Source organism: Hyperolius riggenbachi, chromosome 3, assembly GCF_040937935.1.
Source record: "Hyperolius riggenbachi isolate aHypRig1 chromosome 3, aHypRig1.pri, whole genome shotgun sequence".
NCBI classification, from domain to species: Eukaryota; Metazoa; Chordata; class Amphibia; order Anura; family Hyperoliidae; genus Hyperolius; species Hyperolius riggenbachi.
The window spans coordinates 491,086,849-491,105,740 of record NC_090648.1 but is presented as its reverse complement, the minus strand read 5'-3'; the positions used below and the strand labels follow the sequence as shown (position 1 = coordinate 491,105,740).

General features: G+C 47.5%; 2 protein-coding genes across 3 annotated transcripts in view; one reads left to right on the top strand and one right to left on the bottom strand.

Annotated features, from left to right (window-relative positions):
* PHF21B (PHD finger protein 21B) overlaps positions 1-18,892 on the top strand; it is a 553,372-nt gene that overhangs the window by 285,975 nt on the left and 248,505 nt on the right. The window lies entirely within an intron of this gene.
* Positions 1-18,892, bottom strand: part of LOC137560789 (uncharacterized) — a 308,947-nt gene that overhangs the window by 95,122 nt on the left and 194,933 nt on the right. Inside the window, exon 11 of the mRNA XM_068271931.1 lies at positions 3,788-3,971. Coding sequence (XP_068128032.1) covers positions 3,788-3,971 — 184 coding nt within the window. The remainder of the gene's footprint in view (positions 1-3,787; positions 3,972-18,892) is intronic.

Below are 18,892 nucleotides of genomic sequence, written 5' to 3'. Positions count from 1 at the left end.
GTTGACCCTCATAGTGCATTATGGGGCGAATCGAACTTCTGCAAAAGTTTGCCTGGTCCAGGTGGACGCGAACCACCGAAGTTTGCCTGGAACCGTTCACCGGCGAATCGTTTGGACCATCTCTATTGATCAGTAGTGGCTGATTTTTCTGATTAGTTTTTATGAAAATTAAAGGACCACACCAGCAAAAAGCATTTCCTGAATGGCAGTAGCTAAGTCTAAGGTTGCATTCACAGTGGGATGTTGCAGTTTAATGTGACATTAAAGTCACAACATGTCTGCGTTAAGAGGTAATGCACTGCAAGCAGTGAGTTAACACAACGCAACATTTTTTAACGTGACTTTAACATCGCACTGTTAACGGCCCACAGGATTATCATTGCAATGCGGTAAGCTGCGTTATAAGACTTTATAGCGTGCGACCATAACGTCCCACTGTGAATGCGACGTCAGTGTTAAAATAGGAAGATACCGGCAAGCCTCCCTATTTGCATGCACATTATTTTGTCAGTTAGACTTAGCAACTGCTGTTCAAGAAATGCTTTTGAAATCAAAACCCAGAGAAACCCCCCATGAGGAGATGGATTAGTCCAAAACCTGTCAGATTTAAACTGCTTACTCTTTTCACTGGAGTGGTACTTTAAATGGCCTATGATATATTGTCAATTTCTTGATTTATGGATCCAAGCAATTTCTTTTTTCAATCATTCTTTTTCTTGATTGGAGAAAAATTGTGTCTGATACCTTGGTTAGATTTTTCAAATATTACTATAAATTAAAAAAAAAATCAATAGTAATTCTCAAATTGAAATAAAATATAAAAAATTGTATGGTGTGTGAACACCTTAAAGAGACTCTGAAGTCTAATTTTTTCCATGTTTTTTAATTTAATCTTGTTAAAGTGAACCAGAGACGAAGCACCCTTGTGTATTTTACCATAGAAATCAGTGGGAACATTAGAGAAAACATTTACCATGCTCTCTGTTCCATCCTCACTGCTAAAAGTGTCTGTTATCTACAGGGCCGGCCCTAGACTTTTTGCCGCCTGAGGCAAATTTTTAAAAAATTGTCACCGCCGCCCCTCCCCCCCCCCCTCGGGGGGGCGCTCTGGGGGGCCGCCGAGCTGGAGGGGTAGCTGGCAGGACGGGGGTATTGGGCCAGCGGCGGGGAGGGGGGTCGGACCCCCCCCCTCCCTCGCCTGGGTCCCCCGTCCTCCGCTCCCCTCCAGCCTAAATAGAAGCAGCCGTATGTGTAAGAGGCACGGGCGGGGAGGACACTCACCTCTTCCCAGCGTGCGTTCCACTGACGTCACTTCCTGCAGCGTCCTGCAGGAAGTGATGTCAGTGGAGCGCACGCTGGAGCGAGGAGGAGGTGAGTGTCTCCCCGCCCGTGCCTCTTACACATACGGCTGCTTCTATTTAGGCTGGAGGGGAGCGGAGGACGGGGGACCCAGGCGAGGGAGGGGGGAGTCCGACCGCCCTCCCCGCCGCTGGCCCAATACCCCCGTCCTGCCAGCTACCCCTCCAGCTCGGCGGGCCGGCTCCCCGCATCCACGGACGGGCGGGTGCCGCCCCTGGAAATTTGCCGCCTGAGGCAAAAGTTTCACCCCGCCTCATGAGCGGGCCGGCCCTGGTTATCTAGCTGAGATAAGAATCCCAGACTGAGCATTGATTCTGGCTTTGCTATAATGACTCAGCTATAATGATTCCTGAGCAAAGCCAGCAGGGGGCAGGCTTGGACTTGAAGACAGCAAAGAACACAGTCTCAGCTATAATTATTCTGTAGCAAAGCCAGACCGACTGCTTAGTCGGGATTCTTATCTTAGAGGTGATAACAGGCAAATTAAACAGAGAACAATGTAACAAAGAGCAGATTAGGTGTTTACTGTCATGTTCCCACTGATTTATAAGGTAAAATACATGAGGTTGCTTCATCTCTGGTTCTCTTTAAGCATTATAACCTAAGTCAAATCGCCGCAAACAAGTGTTTTTTAACCTTCTTGCCGGTTATCCCGAGCTCAGCTCGGGGTAACCTGCGCAGAAGGATTTCTCCGGCCCCGCTGGGCCTATTTTCACAATTTTTTTTTACTGCATGCAGCTAGCACTTTGCTAGCTGCGTGCATATCCCGCTCGCTGCCGATTCGCCGCTACCCGCCGCGCCGCCCCCCCCCCCTCCAGACCCCTTGTGCAGCCTGGCCAATCAGTGCCAGGCAGTGCTTATGGGTGGATCGGGATTCCCTCTGACGTCCCGACGTCCGTGACGTCATCCCGCCCCGTCGCCATGGCGACGGGGGAAGCCCTGCAGGAAATCCCGTTCTGAACGGGATTTCCTGCTTGCAAAGATCGCCGGCGGCGATCGAACTAAGCAGGGGGATGCCGCTTGTCAGCAGCTATCATGTAGCAAGCCCTGGGCTCGCTACATGATTAAAAAAAATAAAAATTTTTTTTAAAGTGCTGCGCTGCCCCCTTGCCGTCAGAATTGGAACGGCAAGGGGGTTAATAGAGAAAACAACCTGCAAAGTTCCACGACTTTGCAGGTCGCAGATTGTGCTGCACTGGAAAGGCGGAGCTTTGTGCTGTAGCACTGCCTCTCCGCAATCAATCTCTGCCTCCTCCCCTCTCAGAGAAAGAAGACTGAGAGGGGCGGAGAGGAGGCGGCTGATCGGCAGAGATTGACTGCGGAGGAGACAGAGCTAGAGCTCAAAGCTTTGCCTCTTCAAGGAAGTAAAGTCCTGTGAGCCCGAGAGCTTTGACGGGCTATTTCTCTATTAAAAAACACTTGTTTTGTGGCGGGATTGCCAGGATTTCACTTAGGATATAATGCTTAACAAGATTAAATTAAAGAAACAGGGAAAAATTGAGACTTCAGAGTCTCTTTATTAAGACCTCTAGCATTTTTGCAATATAATGGAACTGGGTAATCTGTGTATACTCGCATATAAGCCGACCTGCATATAAGCCGAGGTACCCACTTTTCCATCAGAAACCAGGAAAAAGTGACTGACTCATGTATAAGCTCCTTCCCCAGTATAACCCCTACACAGTAGCCAGATGTGCCCCAAGGATGATACAGCTGTGTCTCAAGATGCCACTAGATGGCGTCATAGATATGAGACACAGCGATTGCCACACAGGAAGAAACCCCGATCATTGCACTGCTGACACGTTGCTTGTACGCTCCGCTCCACAAGCCAGGGGACACAGGTAGTCTTGAGCAGTGCACTCTGCACACCATGTTGCAGGGGATGGGTGGCACAGACACAGCAGGGTACAAGCTGGCAAGAGCAGGATCACCAGTGCACAATCCTTACGCTCCTCTGCCAGTAACAAAACCTGCTCCACCATCCGTTCTGCTCCACTGACTCACATATAATCTTAGGGGGTAAAGTTTAAGCACATTTTTTGTGCTGAAAAATTAGGCTTATACGCGAGTTTATAAGGTACATCTGTTATTTATGTATTTCTTGTTTTAGAAAACCAAATCTGAGTAGATCAGCTTCCAGGCAAAGATCTGGGCTTTGCCCCGCCCACTGTGTACACTGAATGACCTCTACAGTGCATGAGTGCCTGCCCACACAGCTTACACTTTTTCTACTCAGAAAACAGTAGGTAAGAACACAAGCCTTATTTCTATGCCAGCTTGTTTGTTGGGTACCAGCTATCTGCTGTTTGGCTAAAAAGTGTTTTCGAGATACTGCTCTAGCCCCCCCCCCCCCCCCCCTTCCCCTCCTCAATTTAATTCTACTTTAAAGGAATCAGTCTAAAAAACTTAAATCAGCTTTACTCACCTTGGGCTTTCTCCAGCCCCTTGCAGCCGACTGTCCCACGCTGATCGCTCCGCTCTCCGCCGCCGTCCCGGGCTCCCTGCACTTTGTTCAGGCTGACCTCGAGGTCCTCCTTACTGCGCCTGCGTGAAGTGCCGCTGTCAATCATGGCCTCGTTGTCCGCGGCGTACTGCGCCGACTGCCATACCTACTTCCCAACTTTCAAATAAGAAAGTGGGACACTTAAGCTGCCACAACTCTGGTCACGCATACCATAAAGATTTTAAAAGAAAATAAGTTGTTTTATAATTCAGTCCACACTGGTCCTTTCTATTCAGGTTCATTTTCCTTCGTATTAACATCTGAAAATAAGAAATATATCAATTTAAAGGATGAGTATTAAAGAGACTCTGTAACAAAATTTTGAGCCTTATTTCTTCTATTCTATAAGTTCCTATAGCTGTTCTAATGTGGTCTGTCTTACTGCAGCCTTTCCTAATTGCACAGTGGCTGTATTATCTCTGTTATATGATCTAATCTTCTCTCCTCTGTCGGGCTCAGGCAGTCAGGCTGGAATGTGCTGTGCTGCTTGTGATTGGATAGAAGCTATACACACCCTCTCCAGGCCCCCTGCACACTCCGTATGACTCACACACTGAGATACTCTCAGTATCACTTGCTATGTCTTTTGTTTGTAAACACTGCATAAAAATGGCAATTACAAGCCAGGATTGCAGCAGGGAGTGGCAGAAACAGCACAGAGGGGCCCAGGAGAACATAATGAATAGAATGATATGCTTTTTAGTGTAAGAATTTTACAGTACAGATTCTCTTTAAGTTTAGAGTCAATGAAACACATTTTTCAGTAGATAAAATCCATATCTTTGCATAGATCTGTAGAAAGATCAGTCCTGAAAGAGGGACAAATGATAGAGAAAGAGGGACAGGAGATTGGGTTCCCAAAGAGGGACTGTCCCTCCAAGAGAGGGACAGTTAGAAGCTATGTCCATATCCCTCTCTCCTCAGGTTCCCTCTAAACCTGGAACCCACTAGACTAGAGCACTTTTTGGAGCGTTTAGGGAGCGCTTTTAATCGCTAGCGATTTCCCTAAACGCACTGCCAATGTAAATAAATGTAACAAATTCCACAGTAGCGATTGGGATTAGTAAAATGGCAATCGCAGGACATGCAGCATTTTGGGAGCGTTTGTGCTTCAATGTTAAGCAGGGGTCTCAAACTCAATTTACCTGTGGGCCGCAGGAGGCAAAGTCAGGATGAGACTGGGCCGCATAAGGAATCGCGGCGCAACGCCGCCTCTGCCCGCCCCTCTCACTCTTCCTTCACAAAGAGGGGCGGGGGGAGGCGGCGATCCGTGCGGCGATTGACGTCAGGAGGGGCAGAGCTGAAGCTGAAAGCTCTGCCCCTTCCAGGAAATGCCGGCGGATTGCCCCCCGGGCGATTTGGGGGCTCTGCAGCCCTCGTTTAGCGGCAGGGATGCAGCGGATTACTTGGGAGCACTGAAGCGAACTATAAGGAAGCTTTTGCCAGCGAGGGCCACAAAATATTGTATCGAGGGCCGCAAATGGCCCGCGGGCCGCGAGTTTGAGACCCCTGATGTAAAGTATTGAAGCGCTGGCAGATTGCTCATGAAACGCTACACAAAGCGATTTGTGTGTGATTTTAAATGACTGCAAACTGTAAACAAAAAAAAATAATAATTTGAAAGGACCAATCAGAATTAAAATCGCTAAAAGCAAATCGCTACACAATCGCTGCCAACAAGCTTTCACTTTTTAAAATTGTTACGAAAATCGCCGGAAAACACTCATGAAATTGCTTACAAAACACTAATTACAAACGCTAGCGATTGTGATTTATAGTGGGCCGCAGGCCTTACTTCTATTGAGCAGGGCTGGATATCTGGAAAGGCCACAAAATTCCGGGCCTTGGGCGGCTGCAGCTCCAGGAGGCACCTGGACATGAAGGAGGGGTTACTGCATATGAAAGAGGAGGCTGAAAATGGGGAGCAACACATGAAAAAGGGAAACTGATGTTAAAAGGAGCTGTTCATGAAAGAGAGGGGCTGCTGTACATGGGGGATACACATGGAAGAGGGGGCTGCTGTACATGGGGGATACACATGGAAGAGGGGGCTGCTGTACATGGATGATGCACATGGAAGAGGAGGCTGCACATGGAATGGGAGGGGCTGCTGTACATGGATGGTATACATAGAAGAGGGGGCTGTACATGGAATGGGAGGGGCTGCTGTACATGGATTATACACATGGAGGAGGGGGCTGCACATGGAATGGGAGGGGCTGCTGTACATGGATTATACACATGGAGGAGGGGGCTGCACATGGAATGGGAGGGGCTGCTGTACATGGATGATACACATGGAAGAGGGGGCTGCACTTGGAATGGGAGGGACTGCTGTACATGGGTAATACACATGGAAGAGGGGGCTGCACATGGAATGGGAGGGGCTGCTGTACATGGATGATACAAGGGGCTGCTGTACATGGATGATACACATGGAAGAGGGGGCTGCACATGGAATGGGAGTGGCTGCTGTACATGGATGGTACACATGGAAGAGGGGGCTGCACATGGAATGGGAGGGGCTGCTGTACATGGATGGTATACATGGAAGAGGGGGCTGTACATGGAATGGGAGGGGCTGCTGTACATGGATTATACACATGGAGGAGGGGGCTGCACATGGAATGGGAGGGGCTGCTGTACATGGATGATACACATGGAAGAGGGGGCTGCACATGGGATGGGAGGGGCTGCTGTACATGGATGTTACACATGGAAGAGGAGGCTGTACATGGAATGGGAGGGGCTGCTGTACATGGATGTTACACATGGAAGAGAGGGCTGCCCATGAAATGGGAGGGGGGCTGCTGTACATGGATGATACACATGGAAGAGGGGGCTGCACATGTAATGGGAGGGGCTGCTGTACATGGATGTTAAACATGGAAGAGAGGTCTGCACATGGAATGGGAGGGAAGCTGCTGTACATGGATGGTACACATGGAAGAGGGGGCTGCACATGGATGGGAGGGTCTGCAGTACATGGATGATACACATGGAAGAGGGGGCTGCACATGGAATGGGAGGGGGCTGCTGTACATGGATGATACACATGGAAGAGGTGGCTGCACATGGAATGGGAGGGGGCTGCTGTACAGGGATGATACACATGGAAGAGGGCGCTGCCCATGGAATGGGAGGGGAGCTGCTGTACATGGATGTTACACATGGAAGAGGAGGCTGTACATGGAATGGGAGGGAGCTGCTGTACATGGATGATACACATGGAAGAGGGGGCTGCACATGGAATGGGAGGGGGCTGCTGTACATGGATGATACACATGGAAGAGGGGGCTGCACATGGAATGGGAGGGTCTGCAGTACATGGATGATACACATGGAAGAGGGGGCTGCACATGGAATGGGAGGGTCTGCAGTACATGGATGATACACATGGAAGAGGGGGCTACACATGGAATGGGAGGGGGGTGCTGTATATGGAAGATACACATGGAAGAGGGACTGTACATGGAATGGGAGGGAAGCTGCTGTACATGGATGTTACACAAGGAAGAGGGGGCTGCACATGGAATGAGAGGGGGCTGCACAAGCAAGGCAAGCAGCTACATACCTGGCCCAGGGGTACATAACATATTGAGTGAAGCGGATGTTTGGCTAATCTGCATTCACAGAAGTGTTTGGTGGCCTCAGGTTATGCTATACTCCCACGGTAGCCATACCGCTGCTCAGGATCCAGATGAGCAGGTTGTGTCATGTTACTGACAGGCCTAAAAGTCACGTGACTTCTCAGAATTAATATAGCGTTATCTGATCCTTTCGTATAAGAGGATGCGTCTTCTCTGGTCTCTAAGATTCCCACGCTGATTGACCACGTTCCCACACACCAATGCTGAGCGCACGCTATGAGACACGTCCAGTACTAGATCCGATCAATACAGCTCTGATCATCTGATGATCAGGAAACATTTGTTATTTTGTTTAATATTAGTCTGAATGCTGCTGTTGCTAGCACTGTAGCACTTAAAGGACACCCAAAGCGAAAATAAACGAATGGAATAAACAATTTTATCTATCTCCCTTCTCCTAAAAATTACTTTTTAAGTTATTCCAAAGTTTTATTTTATGTTTACATCTACTTTTTGAGTTTTAACTGTTTTATTGTTTTTTCTCAATGACACATTCATTGAAGTATGCCAGAGCTAAAATCTATTGTTTGTAGTGGAACCACACTTCAATGGCCAAATCCCTAAATCGGGACCAGATGTGCTGGACCTTCCACCTAGGTACCGCCAGAGTATATATAGCCAAGCAAACGATTGAGGTCCGCACAATCTTCAAGTCGTTTTCAAATCTTTATTATCAAAAGTTAAAACATAATGCTATAAGCAGCAACAGTCAGCTGTTTCGGGCTCCTGCCCTTCCTCAGAATATTAAGTAGCAGTTCCCCATCAGGTCCGCTTTTAACTCTCTGTATTGTGATTGGTTGGTCATATGTATATATAGTGTTACCATGTATGCAGTTGATGCTGGGCGGCTTGAGGAAGGACTGTTGCTGCTTATAGCATTATGTTTTAACTTTTGATAATAAAGATTTGAAAACGACTTGAAGATTGTGCGGACCTCAATCGTTTGCAGAGCTAAAATCTATGAAATATTTACCCTTTTTATCTCTTTCCTGCTCTCAGAAGCCATTTTCTGCTAGGAAAGTGTTTTTTAGTTTGAATTTCTTATCAGTGAGGTTCACACTGTAGTCACTTCCTGTCTGAGTCAGCCACTTACATACCTGATATTTAACTCTGTCACTCAATTCAGTGAAGAATGAACAGATCTAATCAACGTTTATTCGATATAAGGTCCAAACCTTAATAAGATGTTGTTTTTTTTTAAATTAAATTTCTAGATTTAATGCTTTTTTCGACTCATCAGTTTGGACTGAATGTAGCGTGTGTGGGGTGGTGCTCTCTCCTGTCCAGGCTGTGGTTAAAGCTCCCCTGTGTTGCAGTAATCAGGGCAGTTTCTCAGACCAGGCAAACCCCACCCTCATCCAGGCAGCAGGCAGTGATGTCACTTTGCACACTCCTCCCTGTACAAGATAGTGGGAGGGTTCTTCCTGGCAGCTGAAAGGGTGTCCTGGAGATTTCAGCAGCATCACGGTATGACACTATTTTTGATTGAGGTCTTCCATATGCTTTAATTAATGCACAAGATGTTACAGAAATGCATTACAGTGTACCTGAGATATATAAAAAATGCATACTTACCTGGAGCTTCATCCAGCCCTATGTGGCCTCATCGCTCCCTCGCCGTCCTCAGCCTCCTTGTTCGCTTGCAACTGGCCCCGGAAAATCCTCCAGTCGGAGCCAGTCAGCGTAGGCACAGTCCGGCCAGGTGTTCTCCGCCGTCTTGCTCCCATTGCCGGGAGCTTTTCTGCACCTGCGCAGTAGTACTGTGTCAGGGAGCGTGGCGATTTTGCATGGGTAAGGTGGGAGACGGGGACGAGCCCTAGCGCCCGTTTTTTAACGGGTGGACTTATTTCTAATATATAAATAACCTGGGAGATTATTCTGACAATTAAGAATCATTTGTTCAGACAGGAGCTTTTACTATTATCACAATTATTATTATTATTCCTGTTGTTGCACCACAATCATATCTGCCTGTCTGTAGACAAAACAGAACGTTAGTCAGAGTAAATATCGCTCCCGGTGGTGACCTGTTACTCTGGATTTAGTCACGGTGGTGAAACATTAATCTGAAGTGCTGTTTTTGGCCTCTGAGTCACATTGTGAATACTGAGGCTGGGTGAGTCTGGCAGGAAGTCCAGAAGGGCCGATTAATGGAGTCACCAGACCCAACGCCACGGTGCAGCATCGTGCGTCCCGGGATGTGTTTACCAGCAGAGCGCAGAAGTACTGGCACGTGCAGAATCATTTTAAAGAGGAACTGTAGTGAAAATGACATAATGAAGAAAATTGCTTATTGTTTACAATGGAAAATCTTTCTTTGCCCTTTGGAAAATCTTTTCTTTCTCTGATTTACATTCTGAAATGTATCTCATGTGAGGACATTTTTAGTTCTGCCAGATGATCTGTACGGAATGTTCGTTACTGAGAGTTCTATGCACACTATTCTATGAGGGAGACATTTGCTTGCTTGGCAGTTGGAAAAAGCAGTTTCCCACAATGCAACGAGGTTCACAGACAGCAAACTGTCAGGGTCATGATATCACACTGTGGAAGGGGTTTCACCACACTATAAGCCATACAGACAATTTCTGATCTATTGGAGGACAGGTAAAGATTTCTCCTGGTAAAGGGGGTATCAGCTACTGATTGGAATAAACTTCAATCCAGGGTTACAGTTCCTCTTCAAAGAGACACTGAAGCGAGACTAAATCTCGCTTCAGCTCTCATATATAGCAGGGGCATGTGTGCCCCTGCTAAAACGCCGCTATCCCGCGGCTAAACGAGGGTCCCTGACCCCCAACCCACCCCCCGCAAACCTTGGTCGGAAATCTGGTTGCAGATTAGCCCTTCCTAGAGGCAGGGCTAACGGCTGCAGCCCTGCCTCACAGCGCGTCTATCAGACGCGCATCGCCGCCTCTCCCCCGCCCCTCTCAGTGAAGGAAGACTGAGAGGGGCGGGGGAGAGGCGGAGATACGCGCTGACAGACGCGCGTGGGGCAGGGCTGCGGCGGTTAGCCCTGCCCCAACCAGGAAGCGCTCCCCCGCATTACGGAGGGGATTTGGGGGGACAGGGACCCCCGGTAAGCCGCGCTATAGCGGCGTTTTAGCAGGGGCACACGTGCCCCTGCTATTTATGAGGTCTGAAGCGAGATCTATTCTCGCTTCAGACTCTCTTTAAGCATGACACCACTTTAATTTAAAAGATAACAATAATGTAACAAAAATACTTGTCATGTAATGTTATTCAAAATGGCTGTTCTGTTTCCATCCACAGTCACCTGTACAGAACAGCCTCACTTAGTACGACTATCAAAGAAATTGTGTTTGGGCTGGTGAACACCAGAGCGGTTCTGGAGCGTTTTTAAAACGCTTGCAGGGGGAAAATCGCTTGGCTAATGAAAGTGAATGGGGCAGGGATGGTCGTAGTCAGCCAACTTCGCCACGCTGGAACTACGCGTAGTTTTACGCAATTACCCTTCTCCAAACTACGGCTTCGAAATCAAATATTCGCTTCGTATGCATTTCGTAGACTACGCGTTAAAATATGCAATTACGCTACGCCAAACTACGGCTGCGAAATCAAATATTCGCTTCGTATGCATTTTGTAGATTACGCGTTAAAATACGCAATTACGCGTAGTGCGTAGCGTACTGTATGCGGATGCTTATGCCCGTATGCAGAAAATTTTATGCAATAATTCCTCTGGCTTATACCGGGAACTCTTCTATGCATACATTCCCCTTTCCAATGCGTAAATTTTTAAGTATACAATCGCACGCGGAAAATTAGACGCGAGTAACACATTCGTAGTTCACTACGCAATACACATGTCAACTACGAATAGTGGGCATAAGCTACGCGTAGCGGTACTTCGCTACGCGTAAATTCGTAAGCGTAGTTTTGAAACTTCACCTACGAACTAAGATGCGTAGATGCGAACTACGATGCGTAAATACGATGCGTAATATTGCTATTTGCTAGTAATTACTGGAAATATATGTAGCATTTAGAATTTTAGTTAAACTTGATAGTTGTCCTTTAAGTGACCATACACATGGATTTCCTGTATGATTCCCTACATGTTTAATTGATTGATTTTCACCCTGTGTCTCTGTGTCCTGTCCCTGTGTGTGTCCCTGCTTCCAGACCTGACAGTTTGCTGTTTGTGAACCTCATTGCATTGTGGGAAATAACAGATTTTTCCATCTCCCTGTGTGCATATACTGTAGACATCGGTGGAGGACGGACGGGCGAGCAGGATGCATCTACGCTCCATTGCTGGGGGGGAAAGAGGGGGGTGCGGGGGTAGGAGTGCCCGTAGTCTAGTGCCCATTTTTAAATGGGTGAGCTTTTTTTTCTAGTATTTACATAATTTCATAATATCAATATTTACATAAGATCAATGTCCTATTATTATTATTATAGTTATTTTTATGTCCTATTGAAATGACGGAGAGGAACATTTCTGTTGATTGGAGGCGGGGCAGGAACAGTGATCGATCGATGTGGGCCCCAGTGCTGCACTGCATTGTTTAGTGCAACACTGCCTAGAAGAGAAACAGGGGCGTAAATAGAGAGGAGCTGTCCCTGCGATTGTGGTGGGGCCCAGAGCTCTGGGGCCTGGGGGGCCCCAACTACTCCCTTCCTCTGATACAGGGGACTCCAGATCAGGTGTTTTGTGGCTACACTTGTTATGGGTGTGAAGATCATGATGACCACAACTGTTTTATGACCCCTGTGAGATGGGCCCCCAGGCAGGGAAGGGCACCAAGGGGAGGCAAGGGAAGGGGGGTAGGGCCCCATGAATGGTACTTACGCCACTGTGAACCTAATGATCACCACCAGATCCGACCATCACATAGATCAGTGGTCCTGAAACTAAGGCCCAGGGGCCGAATACGGCCCGCCGAGGCATTTTCACTGGCCCCCCAAACACAAAATGTATAACTTATACTATAGATGTGGCCCACTGCACCTTTAAATATTCCGCATATAGAATAGCAGTACTGGCACCTCCCATCCACATACTGTAGAAGCCAGCAAGCAATAATTTGCTGGCTTTCAATCCTGTGTCAGGTGACACTCCTGTCCAACTGAACGGCAGGTTGTCACCTGGGTATGCGTCACTGTCTGGTGCACAAAGACGTTCTTCGGGGGCCGCATGACTGAATGGCTGCTGCTGGGAGTTCTCCGCCGGGCATTATTGGGGGAATCAATACCTAGATTCCATGTAATGTTTTTCATCATCATTTTATGTATCTTCCGGCCCCCCAGCAGTCTGAAGTATATTGTCCCGGCCCTTGACTGAGAACGTTTGGGGACCCCAGACATAGATCCTCTTCAGATCAAATTTGATCAGAGATCGAATTCTTCCACACACTAGGCATAGATTTTATAATAGATTTCAACATGAAATCTATAAAAAATCGAACAAAGTGCAGCGTGCACCTGTTCAATGCTGTGCAATGCTATTAGCCGTGAATCTGCCGACCGCTCCTGACCTTCCGCCAATCGATATTTTCCACCTTGTGCCACTGACCTATTTGATTGATGGTGGGCGAAAATCGATTTAATGATCGATTGGACCGGCAGGTTGGTGTATCTATTTCTAGCAGATTTGATCACACTGATCGAATATTCTGTGAATTCACAAGAAAAATCGAGAAGTATATGGTTCCCTTTAGGGCCCATTCACAATAGAAATCATAAAATGCGATCCTAATGGCCTAGCGATTTTGCCGTACTTGCGCTTTGCAATCCTCCTCACTTCAGTGAATGGGAATCGCATCGCGATCGCGCTGAAATTGCTACAAGCAGCGTGTTTGTGATTAGCAGAAATCACAAATGTTAAGGTGGCCATACATCTATTGACTTCATACCTCCCAAGTTTTTGAGATGAGAAAGAGGGACACTTAAGCCACGCCCCGGCCACACCCCTGATCCCGCCCCATCACACCCCTAGTCACACATACCATAAAGATTTCATAAGAAAAATATGTTGTTTTATAATTCAAACCACGCTGGTCCTTTCTATCCTGGTTCATTTTCCTTCATATTAACATTTTAAAATTAGTAATATATCAATGTAAAGGATGGAAATAAAGTTTAGAGTCATTCACATTTTTTAGTGGAGAAATATATATATATTTACATAGAAAGAGGGACAAATGAGGAGGAAAGAGGGACAGAGGGACAGGGCTCCCAAAGAGGCACAGTTGGGAGGTATGTGACTTGGCGGTTGATCGACTATCCGATTCGATAATTATTATCGAATCAGCTGCAAATCGAAATTGGTCACATGTATCGATCAGATTTGCTGTAAGATGTCGGGCTGTCATGGTCAATCGGGTGTGCGGTGGCGAGCAATATCGGGAGGAGTGCAACGAAACCTTGGGTGGTGTCCCCCCTAATGAAAGTTATGTAGCCCGTCCCCCCTTCCCCCCGGTGTGGTATACTTTACCTGTCCGTTGCTGGCTCCAGGCCCCTGCGATCCGCATGCACGTCTACACACGCGCTTACGTATACGCAGGCAACCACGTGGGGTGCGTGTTATTTGTTGTTGGTCTGTATGTGGATTACGGACGGAACCCGGAGCCTGCAGGCAAAGTATACTGCACCGGGAAAAAAGTTTTATCACATCGGGGAGGCGGCGGATGTGGCGTCACAAGACCGATTCCTGCTCGATTTCAGAATTAAAAAGTATGGCTACCTTAAGCCTCTCTTCTAGTGTCAGAGGGGGGAGCTGTGTTTGCTGATTGCTTCATACTGGTACACGTTATCTCATCTATTGCTCCATTATCTCATACACACAGGTTCTAGCTGGTTATAAACAATAGCTTCTCTCTGTCCTTGCTGGACTCTCATTACATCCCCTCTCCTGCCCTCCCTAAAGCTACATAAACATGCTCGATATTCGTTGCCCAAAGTAATTGTTGGTGATCATATCGGGTGACAGCTCAGCATGAGTACAGATATCCCCCGACATTGGCAGGATTGCGTCCTCACAATGTATTGCTTCAGTGGGCAAAAAGTCTGGAACTGGCCCTGGCAAGGAGTAATTGGCCGCTGTCACATAGTACTTGTATTGCTGGGTGTCCTGATTGTACAGAGTTTGAACATCTAGTGTATCTATGCTCTCCTATTTATTTAGTATTATGTACAGCGCTACAGAAGATGTTGGCGCTATATAGATAAAAAAAATAACAATAGCAGCGGGGGAACTTATCTTATGTCCGCGTTTAGTTAATGTCATATACATTATTTGCTAAATACATGGTCAGGGGCCCAGACACACTCTACTCACTCCCTGTTCGGCAGACTGTCGAGTACAAAGCGAGCAGTGAAAACGGTCGTTGCACAAATAAACTGAAGATATTTTGGTGACAACAATTGCAATGAAAGTATCCAAAGAAAGTCCTTTTTCTGAGTTTCCAATCAGAAATCGTCTTTCCGCAGTGGAACTCAGTATGCGGAAATCGGAAGTTATGCAGAATACCGCATTGTCGAGACACGGAAATTCTTAGGCCAGTCACAAGTGTGGGAAGTATTAGGCCAATCAGCGAATTCGCCATTGTACTGCGGTCATACGCATAATAATGAACATCCGTAAAACACAGTAGATAAAAAAAATAAAATAACGCATAGCATAGCAGATTATATAAACCTAAAAGTCCGCCCTTAACTTTACTAGGAACTTTTTTTTTTTTTTCAAATGGAAACCTGTTAAAACCAGCCGGGTGGTATGGACGAGCTCAGCTCGTCCATCACCGCCGGAGGCTGCCGCTCAGGCCCTGCTGGGCCGATTTTCATCAAATAAAGAGCAGCACACGCAGCCGGCACTTTGCCAGCCGCGTGTGCTGCCTGATCGCCGCCGCTCTGCGGCGATCCGCCGCGAGCAGCGGCGAAAGAGGGTCCCCCCAGCCGCCTGAGCCCAGCGTAGCCGGAACAAAAAGTTCCGGCCAGCGCTAAGGGCTGGATCGGAGGCGGCTGACGTCAGGACGTCGGCTGACGTCGATGACGTCACTCCGCTCGTCGCTATGGCGACGATGTAAGCAAAACAAGGAAGGCCGCTCATTGCAGCCTCCCTTGTTTATTCTGGGCGCCGGAGGCGATCGGAAGAACGCCTCCGGAGCGCCCTCTAGTGGGCTTTCATGCAGCCAACTTTCAGTTGGCTGCATGAAATAGTTTTTTTTTAATTTAAAAAAAACCCTCCCGCAGCCGCCCTGGCGATCTTAATAGAACGCCAGGGTGGTTAAAGATAAGAACATGCCAGTCAATGTTTGACTATTTATCGAAAGAGCGCAGATCTGCCTTGTCCCTTCCTTTGCTCAGCGCACGCTCAGGGCCAGATTGCAGTAAAGGCCACCAAGGCCCGGGCCTTGGGCGGCAGCTGGCCAAGGGGCGGCTAGACATGGAAGAGGGATTGTTGCACATGGAAGAAGAGGCTGCATATGGAATATAGAGGTTGCAAATAATGAACAACATAATCTGATAATATTCAGCTGGCCCGATCATGCCGCTCGACCCGCGCCCGCTCGATTCCCGCCGGCAGACAATGGCATGGAATCGAGCGGTGATAAGGAAGCGGCGAAGGGGACGAGCGGCAATTGATCTGCGCGCACGCTCAGACGAGCGGGGATGCGCCGGCATCGAGCCGATGGCTCGATCCGGCGCATAAAACGTGCCGTGTATGCCCGGCATAAGACTTTGTCATCTTCTAGCTATCAAATGGTTGTATAGCCTGTGAGGAGTAGATGTGAGGAGAATTCGCCCTCTAGTGGCAATAAGTGGTAATGCAGTTGTGTATTCCTTAGGGACCTGTGCACTAGGAATGAGTTATTATTATTATTTAGTATTCCTTATCGCATTAACCTCTTCTGCAGCGCTGTACAAGGTTTATTGTCTTGTCACTTAAAGGGACCCTGAGCGGTAAATAAAAACTAAATTTGGACTTACCTGGGACTTCCTCCAGCCCCCGTAGCACGCGTGGTCCTCCGGCATCCTTTTCCTCCCTCTCCTGATCTGGATGGCGGCTCCTGTAATTGGCGACTGCGGCAGAAGTCACGCATGCGTGCCCGTCATGTCATCATGCCAATCGCCGTAGGCCTCCTGCACATGCGCGCTTCAGTCGTTAGAGAACCTCGCATGCGCAGGAGGCCTACGGGGGCGACCAGAATGATGACGTGACGGTGGCACGGCGGGTGCACGCTCTCACGACTTAACCTGCATTCGTCGATTACTGGAGCCGCCAGCCGGACCAGGAGAGGGAGGAAAAGGATGCCAGAGGACCTCGCGGGCTACGGGGGCTGGAGGAAGTCCCAGGTAAGTCCAAACTGCATTTTTAATTTACTGCTCAGGATCCCTTTAACAACCCCGAGGGATCGTTCACACTGGGGGGTGTTTTCGGCCTTTTTTCAAGCGCAGAAGATTTTTAAAATCGCCCACAACACGCTTGTGCAATGATACCCTATAAGAAGGTTCATATCTGCGCGGGTCGTGCGCTGTGCGTGCAGCCGAGTGGTGCCTGTACCATTTTTGGGAGATTTTGCCGCAATGGAAGGAATAGGAAAAACACAAACGCTCACAAAATCGTTTTGTGCGGCGATTGCGTTTTTAAGAATAAATACATTGTATTTATTATTTTCCAGGTCAAAGAAATCACTTCCTGACTTTTGTCTTAGAAAAGCGCTTTTACCAGAAACGCAGCGCGCAGTGGAGCGCTGGGAGGGGGGATAAAAGCGCACAAAAACGCAAGATGCTTGCATTTTGGATTTTAGGTGTGAATGAGACCTTAGAGGGGTTTACAATGTAATCCCTACCATAGTCCTATGTCCATGTGTGTATCGTGTAGTGCATGTATCATAGTCTAGGGACAATTTATAGGGAAGCCAATTAAATTATCTGTATGTTTTTGGGCATTTATGAATTCTGCAGAATTCCTTTTTTTAGTTTCCAATCAGAAATCGTCTTTCCGCAGTGGAACTCAGTATGCGGAAATCGGAAGTTATGCAGAATTCCGCATTATCGAGACTCGGAAATCTTAGGCCAGTCACAAGTGTGGGAAGTATTAGGCCAATCAGCGAATTCGCCATTGTACTGCGGTCATACGCATAATAATGAACATCCGTAAAACACAGCAGATTAAAAAAAATAAAATAACGCATAGCATAGCGGATTATATAATAATAATAAAAAAGAACAAAAATGGCAAATATGTAAAATGTTCATATGTGTGTGTGGTGTGTTGTGGTGGTGTGGGTGTGTTGTGTGTGTGTGTGGTGTGTGTGTTGTGTGGTGTGTGTGTGTGGTGTGTGTATGTGTTGCGTGTGTGTGGTCTGGTTTGTGTGTAAGTGTGGTGTGTGTGTTGTGTGGTGTGTGTGTGGTGGTGTGTTGTGTGTGTGTGTGTGTGTGCGTGTGTGTGTGGTGAGGGTGTGGTGGTGTGTTGTGTGTGTGTATGTTGTGTGTGTGTGGTGTGTGTGTGTGTATGTGTTGCGTGTGTGTGTTGCGTGTGTGTGGTCTGGTTTGTGTGTAAGTGTGGTGTGTGTGTATGTGGTGTGTGTGTTGTGTGTGTGGTGTGTTGTGTGTGGTGAGGGTGTGGTGGTGTGTTGTGTGTGTGGTGTGTGTGTGTGTATGTTGTGTGTGTGTGTGTGTATGTGTTGCGTGTGTGTGTTGCGTGTGTGTGGTCTGGTTTGTGTGTAAGTGTGGTGTGTGTGTATGTGGTGTGTGTGTTGTGTGGTGTGTGTGTGTGTGTGGTGAGGGTGTGGTGGTGTGTGTGTGTGTGGTGTGTTGTGTTTTGTGTGTGTGTGTGGTGAGGGTGTGGTGGTGTGTGTGTGTGTGTGTTCAGTGTGTGTTTGTGGTCTCAGGAAGGAAAGGGACGGCCTCCTGCTGACACCCATGACTATGTGATGCCCTGACCAATTACTCAGCTCACTCAGGTCAAAAGACAGCCCTGTTTACAGTTAAAAAACAACTGAAATGTGAAGCATATGAAGGCTGCCATATGTATTTCTTTTTAAACAATACTAGTTGCCTGGCTACCCTGCTGATCTATTTGGCTGCAGTAATGTCTGAATCACACACCTGAAACAAGCATGCAGCCAATCTTGTCAGATCTGACAATAATATCAGCAACACCTGATCTGCTGAATGCTTGTTCAGGGTCTATGGCTAAAAGGATTAGTGGCAGAGGATCAGCAGGACAGCCAGGCAATGTGTATTCTTTAAAAGGAAATAAATATGGCAGCCTCCATATCTCCCTTCAGTTGTCCTTTAAAGAGAACCAGAGATGAAGCACCCTCTTGTATTTTACCTTATAAATCAGTGGGAACATGACAGTAAACACCTAATCTGCCCTTTGTTTCATTGTTCTCTGTGTAAT